This window comes from Arctopsyche grandis, chromosome 9 (assembly GCF_051622035.1).
Source record: "Arctopsyche grandis isolate Sample6627 chromosome 9, ASM5162203v2, whole genome shotgun sequence".
In the NCBI taxonomy this organism is placed as follows: Eukaryota; Metazoa; Arthropoda; class Insecta; order Trichoptera; family Hydropsychidae; genus Arctopsyche; species Arctopsyche grandis.
In genome coordinates, this window is record NC_135363.1 from 5,035,154 (window position 1) to 5,052,645 (window position 17,492).

General features: G+C 33.2%; 2 protein-coding genes across 6 annotated transcripts in view; both read right to left on the reverse strand.

Annotated features, from left to right (window-relative positions):
* The window catches only part of LOC143917122 (solute carrier family 22 member 13-like), a 67,846-nt gene that overhangs the window by 25,134 nt on the left and 25,220 nt on the right, over window positions 1-17,492 (reverse strand). The gene's annotated exons all lie outside the window — the stretch shown is intronic.
* Window positions 2,441-4,147, reverse strand: LOC143917140 (cuticle protein 7-like). The gene is made up of 2 exons (XM_077438553.1): window positions 4,087-4,147; window positions 2,441-2,941 (listed from the first exon to the last, which is right to left on the reverse strand). The coding sequence occupies exons 1-2, from the start codon at window positions 4,096-4,098 to the stop codon at window positions 2,471-2,473; spliced, it is 483 nt and encodes a 160-aa protein (XP_077294679.1). The 5' UTR covers window positions 4,099-4,147; the 3' UTR covers window positions 2,441-2,470.

Here is a 17,492-nt window from a genome sequence, read left to right on the forward strand (position 1 = left end):
CATGTATTATTAAAACTACTCATTCCTTGTATACGCGTGAGCAAATCACTTTCATTATATTAATTATTTATTTAAATTTGCATATACATAAATATCGATGCAATTTTAAATTATATAAGTATGTGTATGATTCATGTACCATCTGTGGTTTTTTAAATAAATTGTATACTTTTTTATTTATGAATACGTCAAACTGAAGATAGATGTCTACATAATTTGTGTAATTTCAGATAAATTGACAAAGATTCAAATAAATATTTAACCGGCAAATATAATAAGTAAATAGTAATATCAAATGTATATAAATAGTAATATCAAATGTATGTATGATATTAAACTATCTTTATTTAAATTTTGATTGCTATTTTCATGTGACGTACATATATTTGAATTCTGATTACTTGTATTGACTTAATGCAACTTGCAATTTATGTAGATAATTTTATATAAAATACATATTTTATTTTATTTTATTTAAGAAAAACCAACTGTCTTAATTTCAAAACAGAACAAATAATAAAATACATAACAAAAGACCAATTATAGGTTTCCGCTGGTAATAAATATATCTTAAAATATATATATTATATGTATGTATTTTAAGATTATCATTTTTCATATCAATTATTGCTATTAAAATTTTGCCTTTTTAATTAATTCAAATATGTGTGCATCCCCGCTTTTTCATTTTTGACTATTGTTTATTAATCATCAAATGTGATTTACTTTATTCAGCTATTTCAAGTATATGTGTAAACACATACATACATATGTATGTATGTTTATATCATATTGCGAATCAGATAGAATTTGCTACGTTTATAAATTTATAAATAATTTCTGTGTACATATATACGTATAGCGAAATTTACGCCACAATTCAAAATTCAATAGTATTTTGCAAGACTTATACACTTAAAAATATAAAGACGATTTGCATTATTAAAAAATTAAAAAAAATTAGAATTAGAATTCACTTTAATGTATCCATACATCATCAATATATGAGCCGTTATGTTTGAAAGTGAAAATTAGTTCACTTTTATTCATTTCTTGAAATATTTCGCAAAACATTAATTAAAATGTTTTGCATTTAACAATATTTAAAAATAATGGTGGTCGGTAAAACGTTTATTCTGCTTTTCTGAGATTCTGAACATATCGAATTAAAAAGAGTGATAAGAATTTGTGAATTAAATCAAACGGAAATAGTGTTTTTGGAACTTAAATATAACGGCTCATATACATACATATACATATATTTACATATTCAGGGGTTATTAATTCAAAGACGTTCATGGGTTCAAGCCCTGGGTTGACCTCTATTAACGAGAATTTATTCGGAATTTATTTCTGAAGTGCCAGACTTCGGATATTTGTGACTCCAAGTCAATTATTTCCAATTAAATTATTAAAAGTTTCACGCAACATCTGTTGAGTCTATATAAAGATAGCCTTTGACTGTTAGCATTCAAACTAAAACCAATAGTTCGTGTATGAACAAACTGGTATGTTCGTGAACGAACTGGAGTGCACACTTGAACTGTAACATATTTATATGAAAATGAATGTTTGTTTCTTAGTTTTTCCACTCTGAAAATCTAAAGTATTTTAATAAATTACTTACTATTAAATACATATAATAAATAATCTATTCCACTGGGGTACTTTAATTAAGATGGAAGATGGGTTTGAAAGTTAGTTTTAGAATCCATGTAAGTATAGTATTTATACACATAAATATGGCAACACTAGCTTCAAGATTCCTAAGAAATAGTATATGTAATACTTCTACTTTATATATAATACACAAATACCTCAAACAAAGCTTCTACTTTTAAATTGATATTTAAAACGAAATTGAAACTTTCAAACGGAAGTAAAGGAATCTTAATCATTCAATTCAATCATTCTATAAAACGTATGTGTAGTACTTTTTCATTGCTAGCGGCATTACATTTTTCATAATTACTCAATTATTTCACTTCATTGAATTGAAAACGGTGCAATGTAATAACATCAGTGTAGTATAATCAATTAATCATACACTTGCTTCAACGAGAGGATCAAAGTAGGCGAATCAACCATAATTAATCAAATTCAATTAATACATGATCCGTAATTGGAATTGTTTTCATTGCACACGCCCAAGTTTCAATACTAACGATGCAATGATTGAGAACTCAAAAAATTAGGCAACCACATGCCGAAACACTTTTTAATATCGTCACTTTTTTAATCATCGATTACTCGTTACGATTTTATGCAACCATAATATAATATAATAATCGCACATTGCGAAATGTCCCAACGAAAACTGGAGTACGACGAATCGACCCAAGTTAGAGAAGGTGGGGGGGAAGTTTTGGCGAAATCAAATACAATTTTTAATAATTAAATATAAACGTGATTTATTGATCTAAACAAATAACAACGGGAAGCGAAGAATGCGACAAAGATTTGACTTAATTTAATAGTGATGACCTGAGGAGTGGATCGGGGCTGGGACTACGTATTTGACTGGAGCTGAAGCATGGTGCACTGGACCTTGGTGAGCTGGAGCACGTGGTGGTACTGGAGGATGACCAGTTGGTTCTCTGGTTACCTTAGCTTGGAAACCACTCTTTCCTTCGACAGTATATTCGACATGACGCCTGTAACCGTCAGCATCCAACAACCAGTAGAATCCTTTGACTACGTCTCCGTCTCTGGTCTCGTGTTGTTCCTTGTAGTCTCCGGTGTGCTCATCTTCTACTTTGTAGGCGTATTCGTATTTGGGATGGTCGTCGTAGTGTTCAGGCTCGTGGCTGTATGAATGTTGTTGAGGACGTTGGTATTGCACCTGGATTGGTTGAGCCTGGTATTGTTGATGTCCTGATGATTGGTAATATTGATGCTGGCAAAGAGCAGGTACTGCGAAGAGCGCGATCATCAACACCAACTATGAAATGATTACATGATTTATTGATGAAATGTGGCGATGAAGCATTTAGTACAACATGATTGAAGTAATATAGAAAGACAGAAGATTTAGGAAAATGGAGGTGTATGTATGCGGATTAATAGCTATTCCAAAAATACTCAACGATTAACTCAAAAATACTCAAAGTATGTAAAAAAGAAGCAAGATAGAGCTAACATAATAATTATATTAAGTAAAGAAATATGAATGGTTTGAAGATGTTCATCCGGTAGATGGTAAATGTAGATATAAAATGTAGTTGAATCGATAAAACAGTTAGACAATTCATAGAAAGCAGTAATTACATGTACTAATCTCTACATATATGCTGTAAATTGGCTACCGTATCAAAGGAATACCATTTTTATACGACTGAAAAGTGGAAAATGTCTTTAGTGTATATCGTGGGGCATATTGGAAAGCTACACATTAATGTATATGGAGATACGTTTGGATTTCTAATTTTGAATTAAACACCGCCAATAGTACCGTGTAAATGGAATACTATTTTTATACGAGGGAATTTATTCTAGTGTGAATCAAAGTGTAGATTAGGGAACTGAAAATTTGAATAGATCCAGGGAAAATAGCATATCCTGATATATTCCTGCTAGAAAATTGATTGGAAATTAAATATAAAACAGTGAAAAGTGAAAAAGACCGCTTAAACTGACATTCATCAAAAAATAATAGCTCAATAAAACAAATCTAAAAGCTTGCAATGAAAGATAAACATAATAATATTGAGTAATGTGTGAAGTTGTGGAAAGTTGTTACTACATAGAAATAGAAATCATGATCAGATGATTAGAAATGAAACTCGAGAAGAGGCATTAAATTAAAGAATAGACGAGCTTTCTATTTAAATGTCGATTTGTAACTGAAGATTAAAATCAAAGCTGTAGGACCAAAATAGATCAAGATGCAAAAAGAAGTGGGTTGGAGCAATATGGGTTGAAACTTCAGTCAACACTGTACTGAAGATTAATCTCAATGAACTTCTTTCAGTTTCAGACAATAGTCAAACTATTCTTCAAGATGCATTTAGCGCCGTTTTGGTAGGATAAGTCGAAAGTAGACCAGCTGAAGAATCACTGCAACCAAGCAAATGCTTATGGGGATACCTTGCACGCCATTTTTGCTGTTTTGTGAGCTGTTTCGAGTTCTGTGAGCTGTTGAGCTGAATGCACCCGACTGATGCTGAACCACACCACTCTGGACCGTTTTATACCCAAATTCACATTGAATAACAGACCACTCTACCACCTCGGGCTACCGACCGTCCAAGCTGACACTCTGTGTATTTTCCACCAACCATTTTTTTTCCATGCATTTCTTTTGCCCCCCTCGTTACACGCATTGCCACACGATTCAATCACATAACACAAGTACACAAAAATTGGATCGATTGATTCACTTTCGCAATTAATATGATAATGAGCCAAAACTCAACGTGTCGTACTCCAGTGCCAATCAACCGGTATTGTTTGGTCCTTTGGAGATTGATGACGCCTGATGGACTCATTGTTTACACATTTTAAATAAGTAATTGAAGTAGTCAGAGTACCTTAGATCAGTTTTGTTTATACAATTTTTGGATGTGCCTTGAAGGCATTGAATTATGTATCAATCGACACATGTTTATCGTTACATAATAAGTGTTTTCGCATGCGTTCGTTTTTCTGCGGCATTATTTATTATTAAGAAATAAATGACGTATTTCAACAACGACGTCAGTGCGCTTATTACGAATATATTAATTAAAAAATGTACCGCGTCGCAAATCCTATTACCTACTCCATTTAACGCAAATGATATTGTATTAATAATATTAAAAAAAATTCCACTCAATCAGATGAAATTGTGAAATTTAATCGATGAAAAATTCATGGCATATGTTCGTAATTGAATTCGAATGTGAAATATTTAATGTAAATAATTGTATTTGCCGGATTTGAAAGGGTTAACGCAGTGGGTCAAGAAAATATGTGAAAAAACTGCTTCATATCGTCAGTTGAAAGTGTTTTATCAATGCATTTAATATATTACATATATAATATTTATTGTTTTATTTTGAAAATCTATACTCAACCATGATGCCATTACGGGTCTTACTCCTGAGCGACGCATATGGTATTAAACTTGTACATAAATAAATTTGAAATTTGAAATCATATTCAAATAGTGGTAGGATGGGTTTGCCAAAACGGTCAAGGAACCGTTTCAACTACAAAATATGATAAATTGGCAAACTCTGACAGGAAGCGATCCTCTTGGAGTCACAAATATTCTAGTCTGACCAGCAGCACTGCAGAAATACTCCGAATAAATTCTCTTCAATTGAAAACCTCCGGTTTTCGAAAATCCGGAAACTTCTGGGTGGTAAGCATTAACGAGCTATGCTACTGGCTAATTATAATTAAATGCTTTGATATGCTTATAAAATTATTTACGTTTACTATCAATGCTTCGGTACTTTGCATAACACATGCATGATTGTTTTAAAATCAGATACGAATGAAAACAGGTCAGTTCAGTCCACTAGTCTGTATGTTGATCGATGACATCTGAAGGTATCCGAAGATGCGCATATTTTTGCCATGCTATTAGACTATACAATTATTTAATCATAATCATCATTTACAACCATTCACCATCCACTGTTGGAAGAAGGTCTTTCCAACACGATTCTATTCGTCTCAGTTTTGCTCAAATTTGCAAGAAACGGGGATAAGTTGCCAATTTTGCTGGAATATTTTCAACAATGAAATCAGATAAAATGGCAAACTTTAAAAGAAAACGATCGACTTGGGGTCACATATATCCAAGGTCTGGCCAGCAACCCCAGCCAGAAATTGACCCATGACCCCTCAGTTGAAAGTATTATACGCTAAATACTGAGCTATTTTGCAACCAATATAATAGTATACTTCATAAAATTATCTCACTCATTTCATCAGCTGTTTTTATATCAACTGAAGTCATTTGATTTGTGCACATGCATGCAATGTACACTGTAAAGATTCAGATCTACTACCAAATGTATGTATATAAAATAAGTTACGACAAATTAACTTCGAATAGATTAAATTTATCATAATTCAAATGATTTTATGTCCAATTTTCCATAAAAAAACCTAAGATTTTCGCATAAAACATTGAATTAATGATACCAAATCAACTTACTATACCTATATCATATTTATATTTTTGTATATAAATCAACATTGCATTTTTCATAGTAAATTAACAATTATTTATTGGAATTACATAGGTACGTTTCCGTTTATTCTCACACATTACGAATATGTACATATATATTTTATTTTATTTCTATTTAAATCGCTCTCGCCTTTACAGATCGCTCTAAAGCGACGAGTGTACTAATACAGATACAATACGATCAATACAATCAAATACAAGTTTTTTATACGATGCAAGTTCATACAAATGTCAAGCACAGGGAAATCTATGGAGAAATTTTTGCAGCATTTCATTATAGAAATTGACGAACCTCAAGACGCTTAATAACTTGAGATTTGCTAGAGAAATTGGAAAGGAAATGGCAATTTACAGGAACGGTTTCAATTAAAATCAGAAAAATTTGTTAACTCTGAAAGGAAACGATTGACCTGGATCATTATATTCTAAACACTAGTCTACTCTACTGGTTTGATTTTAAATTTTTAAGCTCACTATCGTTCCTAATACATGCAACTAGGGCACTTGTTTGTAGTGTTACGTCTAAAACAAACCTGCAACTGTGGAATTTGCACAAATCAAAATATTCCTTCTGAAAATTCCATAACTGCTTGAAGATTAGAGTGAATTAAAAAACGTTTTGTCTTAAACGAAGACCATGCAAGCAAATGACGCGGCGGACCATACCATAGAAATCCACTGTATGTATGTATATGTACTTAATTCGCGATAAAATAGTTTCCGATAACTAACAACGTCAAGACGCTGAATAGCTTGCGATTTTCTAGAGAAATTGGAAAGGAAATGCCAATTTACAGGAACCGTTTCAATTAAAATCATAAAAAAGCGACCTGGAGTCACAAACCAAGGTCTGGCCAACAGCTACTAGTGGGAATCAAACCGCGACCACTATGTTCGAAAGCATATATGCTAACCACCAGTCCACATTGCTGGTTAGCATATTGTATGTTACTCTACATATGTAGAGCAGATCCGGATACGTTGAAGCTGGGGCGAAATCACACAGGGAAGAACAGCACGCCGTGTGCTTAGCTCCCCGCTGTGTGGGTTCTCCTACGTTTCTTCAAATATAAGATACACTGTCAAGCAAGGGTAAAATTTTACCGAAAATACTCCAGGGGGTGATTTTGGGACGATGTGTGCTAGGCGTTCGAAAGCATTATATGCTAAACACTAGTCTACGCTACGCTATGTATGTATATAACTATCTTCTCATATAAGAGATCAATTTAATATAATATAATGAAACTACATACATTTATAGTCCTTGAAATAAATGAAATTCATACATTCTTTTATATTGCATAACAACCACTGTAATCATTTAAATCGAAACAAAACGCATTAAAATTCAACCACCAGCTGTGAAAGGGTCAACCCTTGAATCACCTGTCCTCTCAACACCGTAATTTTTTAACCATAAAAAGCAGCAGTAAACGCAATCGTGAGTGACATTTCGGTGTACAAATAAAACACGTTCGAATTCCTCCAACAAAAAATCTTTTTATAAAGCTCCAATTATAACGTGGAGCAGAAATTACATAAAAACGTACGAGCATACATACGAATATATATGTACACACACACATTGTATATTTGTAGGTCATGAATACGAATAATAATCGGTCTTAAAATATGATGTCAATTTAAAAAAGCAAAAATTCTCCAAAGAAAATTCCTCGAGGAAATGAAACCGATACAAAAATGCGCTAATAGGAACGGTTGCGAGAAAACAGTGATAATAAATGGAATTCGAATATTTACAACCGATACAAGTATTAAACATTGTTGCGCAACGACGAGCGTTTAAGGCGTGCTCCAAATAGTTACATGGCGGCAGCAAAACGGTTAAAAAGTTTAAATTAAAGGAAGCGATCCGACGAGAGGCTACTGTGGCAGATCGAGTCTCCGGAATTGTAGATCAAAGTCGTGACATCCAGTTTTTTGCTCTGCCGGAAGAAGATATCACACTCGGACGTGTGTTTTACGAATTAAATCAAGTCCTCCTCTCACTCTACATATGTATGTATGTATGTAGTTACGTGCCGAATTGTGCAATGGACCACGTCAACTTTTGACAGGTGCTTTGGCTCTCGGCGAATTTGATCTGCATCTAATCAACAGATACATCGAAGCAAAATTTGAATGTTTTCCACGATAACTCACTCTGTTTAGTATAATATTGAATGCATATATAACTCGGACTGATTTATGACCTGTTGCTAGGATCGTATTAAAATTCAGATTAGCGGCTTCCTGTTAGAATTTGTATCGTAGATTACATCTTGGATGGTTTTAGGAGTGGAACCGTACGTTTGATCTCAGATATTGCGTACATTATTGAGCTTTTTCATCATTCATTAGAAGGTGGGTAATAAGGATCCCAAATATTCCAATATATTCGAGTATCGAATATCGAATGGTAGCTTTAAATAATTTATTTGTAATTTTAAGAAGTTCAAGATATTGTTAAATTTTTTAGAGAATCATTATCCGGAACATCAAATAGAACTAAATGTGCTCTAAATTGAAAATATAAAGATAAGTTCTTATAAAAAGTATTTGAACATTCGGATTTGGGATCCCTAGTGGGTAGTTTAGTACAGTGCTTCCCAAATTGGGGGCCGTAGGATTTCTTGCAAAAATAGGCCGCGAAAATATTCAGTAGAAAGTACAAATATTCATTTATGAATACATATTGTAATAAGTAGACACCGGACCCAGAAGGTGTCGCGTATTGTTCAAAGGTTGTAAATGCATTGTTAAAGGTTTACCGAACCTTTTTTACAAAGGATTTACAACAATGGAACAATGGAACAATGGATAGCACTGTGACTATCCTACCTCTACTAATAAGTACTGCCAAATAAACCTTTTAACTGGAAAAAAAAATTTTAGGGGCCGGGAATTGATTCTTTCAGATTTAGGGGGCCATGACATGAAAGTAATTGGGAAGCACTGGTTTAGTATATATATATTTTTTTTTTGATATTTTTTTATATAGATATATACCAGGAAGGTTTGACAGGAATACCCCAATGCACCTTCCTGGACAATTAGTTACAAACAATGCAGCATTTTATTATTACATAGATCACTGTATTTTCAGAAGGTGAAGAACACGAAATAACAATGAATTAATTAATTATTTACAGAATTAATTCATTGAGACATTTATGGATTTTAGATTTGTACATATTTTTTACAAATTATACATATGGAAATAAATAGAGAAGATTTGTGACAAACAGGAAAGATGATTTTTTGCCAATTTTGAGCAACCGTTTCGACAATGATCAGATAAAATTGACAAATTCTGATAATAAACGATCGATTTGCAGTCACAAATACCCCCAAATCTAACCAGCAGTATAGCGGATCGAACCCACTGATCACTTGGTGCTAAACATACACGCTACCATTAAGCCACACTGCTGGTTGGTATATGTCACAGTAAGATCATCAAATCTCGAATCACCATACACTCATTAGTAGGTGTTTATTCAAGTATTGGTTTTTAGCTAAAGCTTACGTCGCTAGATTCCGTAGATACTAGACAAAGAATGCATTGACGCACAAATTCATGCACTTGCTGCTGTGCACTAGTATATCTGCTAACGAATGAAATTTGAGTGGTTTGACAGCTAATCATAGTTTGACCTTGCTCTTCCAATGAATTTAATGCTCAAGAATATGTATAACTAGTTGTGTTCAAATAACTATTTTATGTATTAATTGATACGACATATGTACATAGATAATTATTAACAAGGTTAAATCCAATAATTAAAATTATATTACAACAATTCCAATTTGATATTAGGGGCCCCATATGTGTACATAGATGTATATTATATGCAGAATCCCTTCCTATAAAAATTCTATATATCGAATGAACATTATGACTGATATTTGGATACTACAGATTTAAACAGAGTTGAAGGAGCTCCTATGAATTATATGTATAATGTACATACATAATTGATATACGGAAAGGGGAAATTTAAATTAAGAGGGCTGTACACCTGAAACCTTAATTTTGTTACCGTTCCTTTCTTCGATATATATAATGAGTGTATGTATATATTGAGTAAATGCGACAATATATATCAATATATATATTGAGTGAATGCGACAGTTGCGCTTCGACCAGATAAAACGTATTTTAAATTGACAAAATCGAGGTTTCGTATTTTACTATTTTCTCCTCCAAAACTGGACCAATGTTTAAAAAAATTTCATCATTGGTATAAAAAAGATACTTTCTGTGCATCTATCGGCGTATTTTTTTTTAAATCGACCGTTAAATAAGCACGCTGGACTCGTTTCGTGGGTGTAAAAAAGAGGCGATTTTATAGATGTTTGGCGGCTCCTAGCTCATATAAAAAATAATTAATCAAAAAAATAAAACGATAGATGCACCCCAATGGTGGATATCCATAGCATATTAAAAAATAATTTCTCTAGTGCCATAATTGAGGAAGGGAGAAGTATAGTACGTTTGTATGGACAAGGCGCTGCTGTCCAGCCCTCTTAAACATGCAATTTTTTTTTAACGGTATATAATGTTTTCATAGCAAAAAAATCGATATATACGCGGCAGCAAGAACACAATTTGACGATACAAATACACGACGACGTAAGGAGGCACATGCACTTTTACAAACACCTACAACACGCTGCAACCTTTTGGTAGCTCAAAAAGAGTACGGTAGCAGTTGCTGTATTGTATCTTTATCCTCTTCATTGTCTCCTGCTTGTATCGTTATTACAAAGAAAGAGACAAACCGAGAGGTTGTCGAGCTCAATCCCATGGGTTGACTTCGATTGAAAAGAATTTATTCCGAGTATAATTTGTAGTGCTGCTGGTCAGGCTTAGATATTTGAGACTCCAAGTCGATCATTTCCTATTAGAGTTTCCAATTTATCTGATTTTATTGTTGAAACGGTCCTTCCATCAAATTGGCAAAAATCATACTACCCAATATTTCATCAATATTTGAATATTATTTCAAAATTTATGATTTATATTTTTTTATAACATAGATGTCGCTCAGGGGCAACCCGTAATGACATCATGAGGAAAAAAAAGTGGAGGAAGCAAAATACTGTAGGAATTATCAAGACTAAAACAATATCTTCCACACTGAACTATGCCAAAAGTAAAATTACTAGTATTTATTTACATACATATACGTACATGTATGCATATGTAGATATAAAATATGAAGGTTCTTATTAGTCTTAAGTCCTGTATCATACATACATATATGAAGTGAAGAGTATTTGATAACAATCAAATCACTTAAAAGTAGTCCCTTGGATATGTACCTACTATGTACATACATACATACATATATCTTCTAAACGACACGTTCCGTTCATTTAACTCCAATTTAACGCAATAGTAGATGATGAGACTTAAAACATGTCATTAACACAAAATTGCCACTAAATTTGATAGCAAATTTCCGTTTTTATATCACTAAACGTCTACGAATGGGCCATCCATCCATATGTAGGTACATACATACATTTTATTTTATTTTACAAACATGACTGAATACCAAGTTATATTTATATAAAATTTAGTGAACACCCGTCAACCGGAAATGGCAGTTTACTCTTGTCCGATTTTTCTTCCACTATTTTTTTCGATTCTTTAAATATTTGTGCTCTTCACGAGAAGATTCAAGTATAATTCTTGTATCAATGTGATGAAAATATAAAAAATCATCAAATTTAATAAACTGGAAGTGGGATTTTTTCCTCTGAGAAAAGTCAAAAATCTTGTTACCACACGATTTTGTTCACACCGCTGAACGTATCAAGCTGAAAATTAATATTTGTATTCTTTATGTACTAACTTAGAGTTGATAAGCTTTTGGCTAGAACTCGTAAACCGGAAGTAGTAGTTTTTTTTAAAACAATATATTATTATTTTATTTTGAGCTTTTAAATTATTAATATTTTATTGATATTTCATCTTCATAATATTTATAGTGATTTTAAGTATATATAAACAAAATTTGAACAAAATCGGACAACCGAATGTAGAACTTTTGTCTTATTTTACATAGATATATACCAGGAAGGCTTGACAGGAAGACCCCAATGCAGCATTTTATTATTACAGAAATCACTGTATTTCCAGAAGGTGAAGAACATGAAATAACAATTAATTAATTAATCACATAATTAATCCATTGAGACATCTATGAATTTAGATTTTGTATACAATTTTTCCAAATTATACACACAATAAATACAGAAGATTTGTGACAACAGGAAAGATGATTTTTTGCCAATTTTGAGGAACCGTTTCAACAATGATCAGATAAAATTGGCAAACTCTGATAAGAAACGATCGATTTGCAGTCACAAATACCCCCAAATCTAACCAGCAGTATGACAGATCGAACCCACTGATCACTTGGTGCTAAAAATACACGCGACCATCAAGCCATACTGCTGGCTATTATTTATTTTTTACATATATACCAGGAAGCTTTACAGGTAACCCCAATGCGCCTTCCTGGCCAATTACAAACATTGCAGCATTTTTTTTTTATTATACTTACGAGTTGCTGAATTACGAGACACTGAAAAACTCGCAAATTAACGAGACATATGTATATGAATTTTACATACATTATATTGTACATTAATCAATCTCAAATAGTTGTGACATAGTAGGTAGGAAGGATATTTAGCCAATTTTACCGGGAACCGTTTCAACAATGAAATCAGAGAAAATTGGCAAACTCTGATAGGAAACGATCGACCTGGAGTCACAAATATCCAGGTCTGACCAGTAGCACTACAGATATACTCAGAAAAATTATTTTCAATCGAGGTCAGCTCATGGGATCGAACCCGGCGCCTCTCGACGCTAAGCAGGAGCTTAACGACCGAGCTATGCTGCTGGCTAATTAAGTTTCCCTATTTTTGAACTCAATTTGTATCGAAAATGCTTTCATAGCCGCTATGTATGAACGCGTGTGTATACATATATATTTAATTATCGAATTTCGTTTTTTATACTTCATGCATTCCTCAAATACATAGATAAAGTCGTGGGTTGTTCACATCCGATTTTTTTTTCAATTTCAATTCTGTTTGCGTATTTTCTGTATATGTTTTTATATTTGCTCATTGACGCGTGTGAAAGTTCAACTTGCATTCTTACCTTCGCGCGTAAGCTTTTCGCTCTTACTTAAAACATTGCATATTAAATCAAAATTGCGCACGACAAACCCGTTTGTTTATTCATACATAATTGACAGGCTATTTTCGAGAATCGATGACTATCACTTGAGATCGCAATCGCAAGTGATATATCGGAGTCATTAATTCGACATCAAACAAAACCGCAAGCAGTAAAATCATTTAAAATTTCCCGCGGACTCACACCCAAACGAAAATTGCACGCGATGCAAAAATAAACATTGCCATTTTTTTTTTCACCACTTTCACTATTTTTAACACCTTACGCGCCCCAAATTCGCCATTGTGTCCGTAATGAGAGCGACTTGCAAACCGCAATAGATTATATAATAATAATGATATTCAAGCGTACATATGTATATGTATGACCCAAATGTATAGATAGAAACAATTACACCGTAATTAACCGTTCGATTTGAAGTTGGATGAAAAAATAAGCAAATAGAGTTTGAAGGGTTAGAGTAGAGTTTTGATTTATTAAAACATTGGACACGATCTGTTTAGTTGCGTAATGCGAATTAATTAGATAGCGTTAATGAGTCGCTTCCGCGAAATTAAATAAACTTTTAAGAGCTTATCAATCATGTGTCGGACGTACGCGTGCACAATTACCACGCTTGGTTTATTTACAAAATAAAAATAAAACGGTTATTAAATTAAATTTTATACTGTGTACACATGTAACGTAGGTACTTTAGATTGGTCTAAATATGTTACATTGAGTGTTTCCGTTCCGGAAAAGGACATTTTGAGACGGCTTTGTACTTTATATTGTCGATAAACTCAATGTAAAGATCTGATGTGTGTTTTTCGTCTATAATATTTTTTGGTTTGTTTTTAAATTACTTCTAATTGTTCATATATTATGTTCACAATACATCATTGGTATATCCTAATAGCTATTGATACAGTGATTTATTTTTGTACACATAATGTTGTTAGTATTTATTTATTTTGGCATTACACGAGTCTCTAATGCGCCACAATGTTCGAAAAATTACAGAGAGAAGAGAAAAATAACAATATATATTATACATATGTACACAAACAAAAAAATACATTTATACATAATCATAAAAAAAACAATAGCAGATAAAGTAAAAATATCAAATGATAAAATACAAAGTGGGGAATGTATTGCACCTACATACATATCTTCTTCTTGTTAATGCCTTGTCCGCATCCGGACGTTGGCGACCACCTCGTCGATTATTTGAATATATCCGCATCGGTCTTCAGCGATCAATTTTTTTCCTTCTATTTTCCCCATGGTTATCAAACGGAGAAATTCGTATTTTGGACCCCGTATCATGTGTCCGAGGTACTCCATCTTTCTCCGCTTGATGACAGAAACAAGTTCCCTGCCTCTCCCCATCATGCCGAGGACAGCTTCGTTTGATATCTTTTTGGTCCACGGAATCTTCAGCATACGCCTATAGACCCACATCTCAAAAGCTTCAATGCGGCTGATCATCTTGGTTTTCAGAGTCCACGTCTCACATCCGTGTAGTAATACTGTCCAGACGTAGCTCTTCGCGAATCTCAACCGCGTATGAAGATTGAGATGCTTGTTTGTAAGCGCCGCCTTCATTTTTACAAATGCTGTTCTAGCCATCTCGATGCGGATTCTTAAATCTTCATCTGGGTCCATCTCTTCATTCAGCCAGGTACCCAGGTATTTGAATCTTTTTACTCTTTCTATCACCTCTCCATCCAAGGTTAGATTACCGGTGTCTGTTTGCATTCTATCTACTATCATAAATTTTGTCTTCTTTAGATTTATGCGCAGACCTCTTCGATTGCTTTCTTGATGTACACGGTCTAGAGATCTTTGCAGGTCTGCTAAATTTTCAGCGATTAGTGCCGTGTCATCAGCATATCTTATATTGGTGATCGTCTCGCCGCCCACCTTGATGCCCTCCGCCTCTTGGAGAGTATCGTGGAAGATGGATTCGGTGTAGGTGTTAAAAAGAGTAGGTGATAGGATGCATCCTTGCCTGACGCCCCGTTCTATAGGAATCTCATCAATGAATTGATCATCGACACGTACTACTGCAGTCTGATTCCAATAAATATTTCGTAGCAATCTGACATTTCTGTCATCCAGGCCAATATTTTTTAATGTTTCCATCAGGCAAGCGTGTTGGACACGGTCAAAGGCCTTTTCAAAGTCTATAAAGCAGATGTACACAGGTTTACGGACTTCTCTGCATCTTTGGAGTAGTGTTTTCATACAGAAAAGGGCCTCTCGGGTACCCAAGCCTTGTCTGAACCCAAACTGCTCTCTGCTATACATACATATAGCCAGCATCAATATATAAGAACTAGCCGCAAATACAAAAACATCTATGTGAGGCCCAAATGCAAGAGATCAAAATTCCACTCATACATCACATTCAATTATGAAAATTATGATGAGCGCAGGCTACCAGACAAATAGGTTAAAATAATCTCCGATAACCTACGCTCACTGAGGTGGAAAATATTACGTTCAGGCTGAGCAGCAACGATTTCATTGAGCATTCGGATAGCTCTTGGATAGGAGCCATTCCATGAAGAACTGTGCGAGAAGGAGGTACAACCATCAATTGATGATGTATACCATGCACATAATTATTAGGGACATAAAGTTCTAATTGTTCCATCAACGACGGGCATGACGTAATACTACGTTGAAACTGGAGAAAAAAATAATTAATGAGAAGTATCACTGAAGTTCAAGGGAGATATACCTGAGCATGACCAAAAGGAAAGGAGTTGGGTAGAGATATGGGTAATACTCTTTCCAATAGAGGAAATGAACATTTAGGTCCCTTATTATTTTTACTCTATATTAATGATATCTCATACATCTTCAAACATTCCTTTATACTTCTTTACGCTGATGATTTAAAAATTTACAAACCTATATACACCATAGACGATTGTCATAAGATACAAGAAGATCTAGATAGATTCTCTATATATTGTTTAAATAATGATCTTTTTATTAATCTAGAAAAATGCTCTATTTTAAATTTCACTAGAAATAAGTCAATTATTACTAATCAATATCAATTAAATCATTCAATCCTTAACACGTCATCTTCTATTAAAGATCTTGGTGTAATACTCAATAATAAACTAGATTTCTCTGAACATATTTCTTTTATTACCAACAAAGCATTTAAATCTCTTGGATTCCTACTCCGCTCAACAAAACCCTTTAATGATCCTTATGTACTAAAATTACTTTATTTTTCCTTTGTAAGGTCTCACCTTGAATTTGCCTCAATTATCTGGTCACCTTTTTATTTATCCCATATTAATTGTATTGAGAAAGTTCAACTTAAATTTATTAAATCCTTACGCCACCTTTTTCCTACCTATACCCATTCTACTGTTTCCGACATTTTAAAAATCCTATCTTTTAAAAATCTTTCTGTCAGGCGACGACATACTGATGCTATATTCTTCTTTAAGCTCATAAATTGTTTCCTTGATTTTTCTGATTTACTGAATAAGGTTAATTTCAGAATCCCAGTTCGGTACTCTAGACACGTTGCACTCTTTTCACTTGATCCTTTCAATACTAATTCCCAAAAATATTCTTATCTGCAGCGCGTTTATCGTATGTTTAAGGGAGAGCTGAATGAGGTTGATCTATGTATTTGGTATTTCCCTACATCAATTCAGGTCTAACATCAAGAGAATCTCGACCGATTGATTCAATTCTTCTCCTATTCTATTTTATAACCTTTTTCCAATATTTTTATCCTTTAGTTTAGTTATGTAATGTGCTATTTAATCATGTTATAGCTTTCATTCTTTTCCTTTTCATTTGTTTATTTTGTATATACCTTTTTCATTTGTTTTATATTTGTAAATTTCAATTTCTTCTTATATTCTATTTAACAACCTTTTTCCAATATTTTAATACTATAGTTTAATTATGCAATGTTCTACATATTTTGTCATGTTATAGCCTTTATTCTTTTCTTTTTCATTTGTTTTCCTTATATTTATCTTTTTCATTTTTTTTATAATCTTTGTAAAAATCTGTTATTGGGCTCGGATGTTACATATATTATATATTTACTAT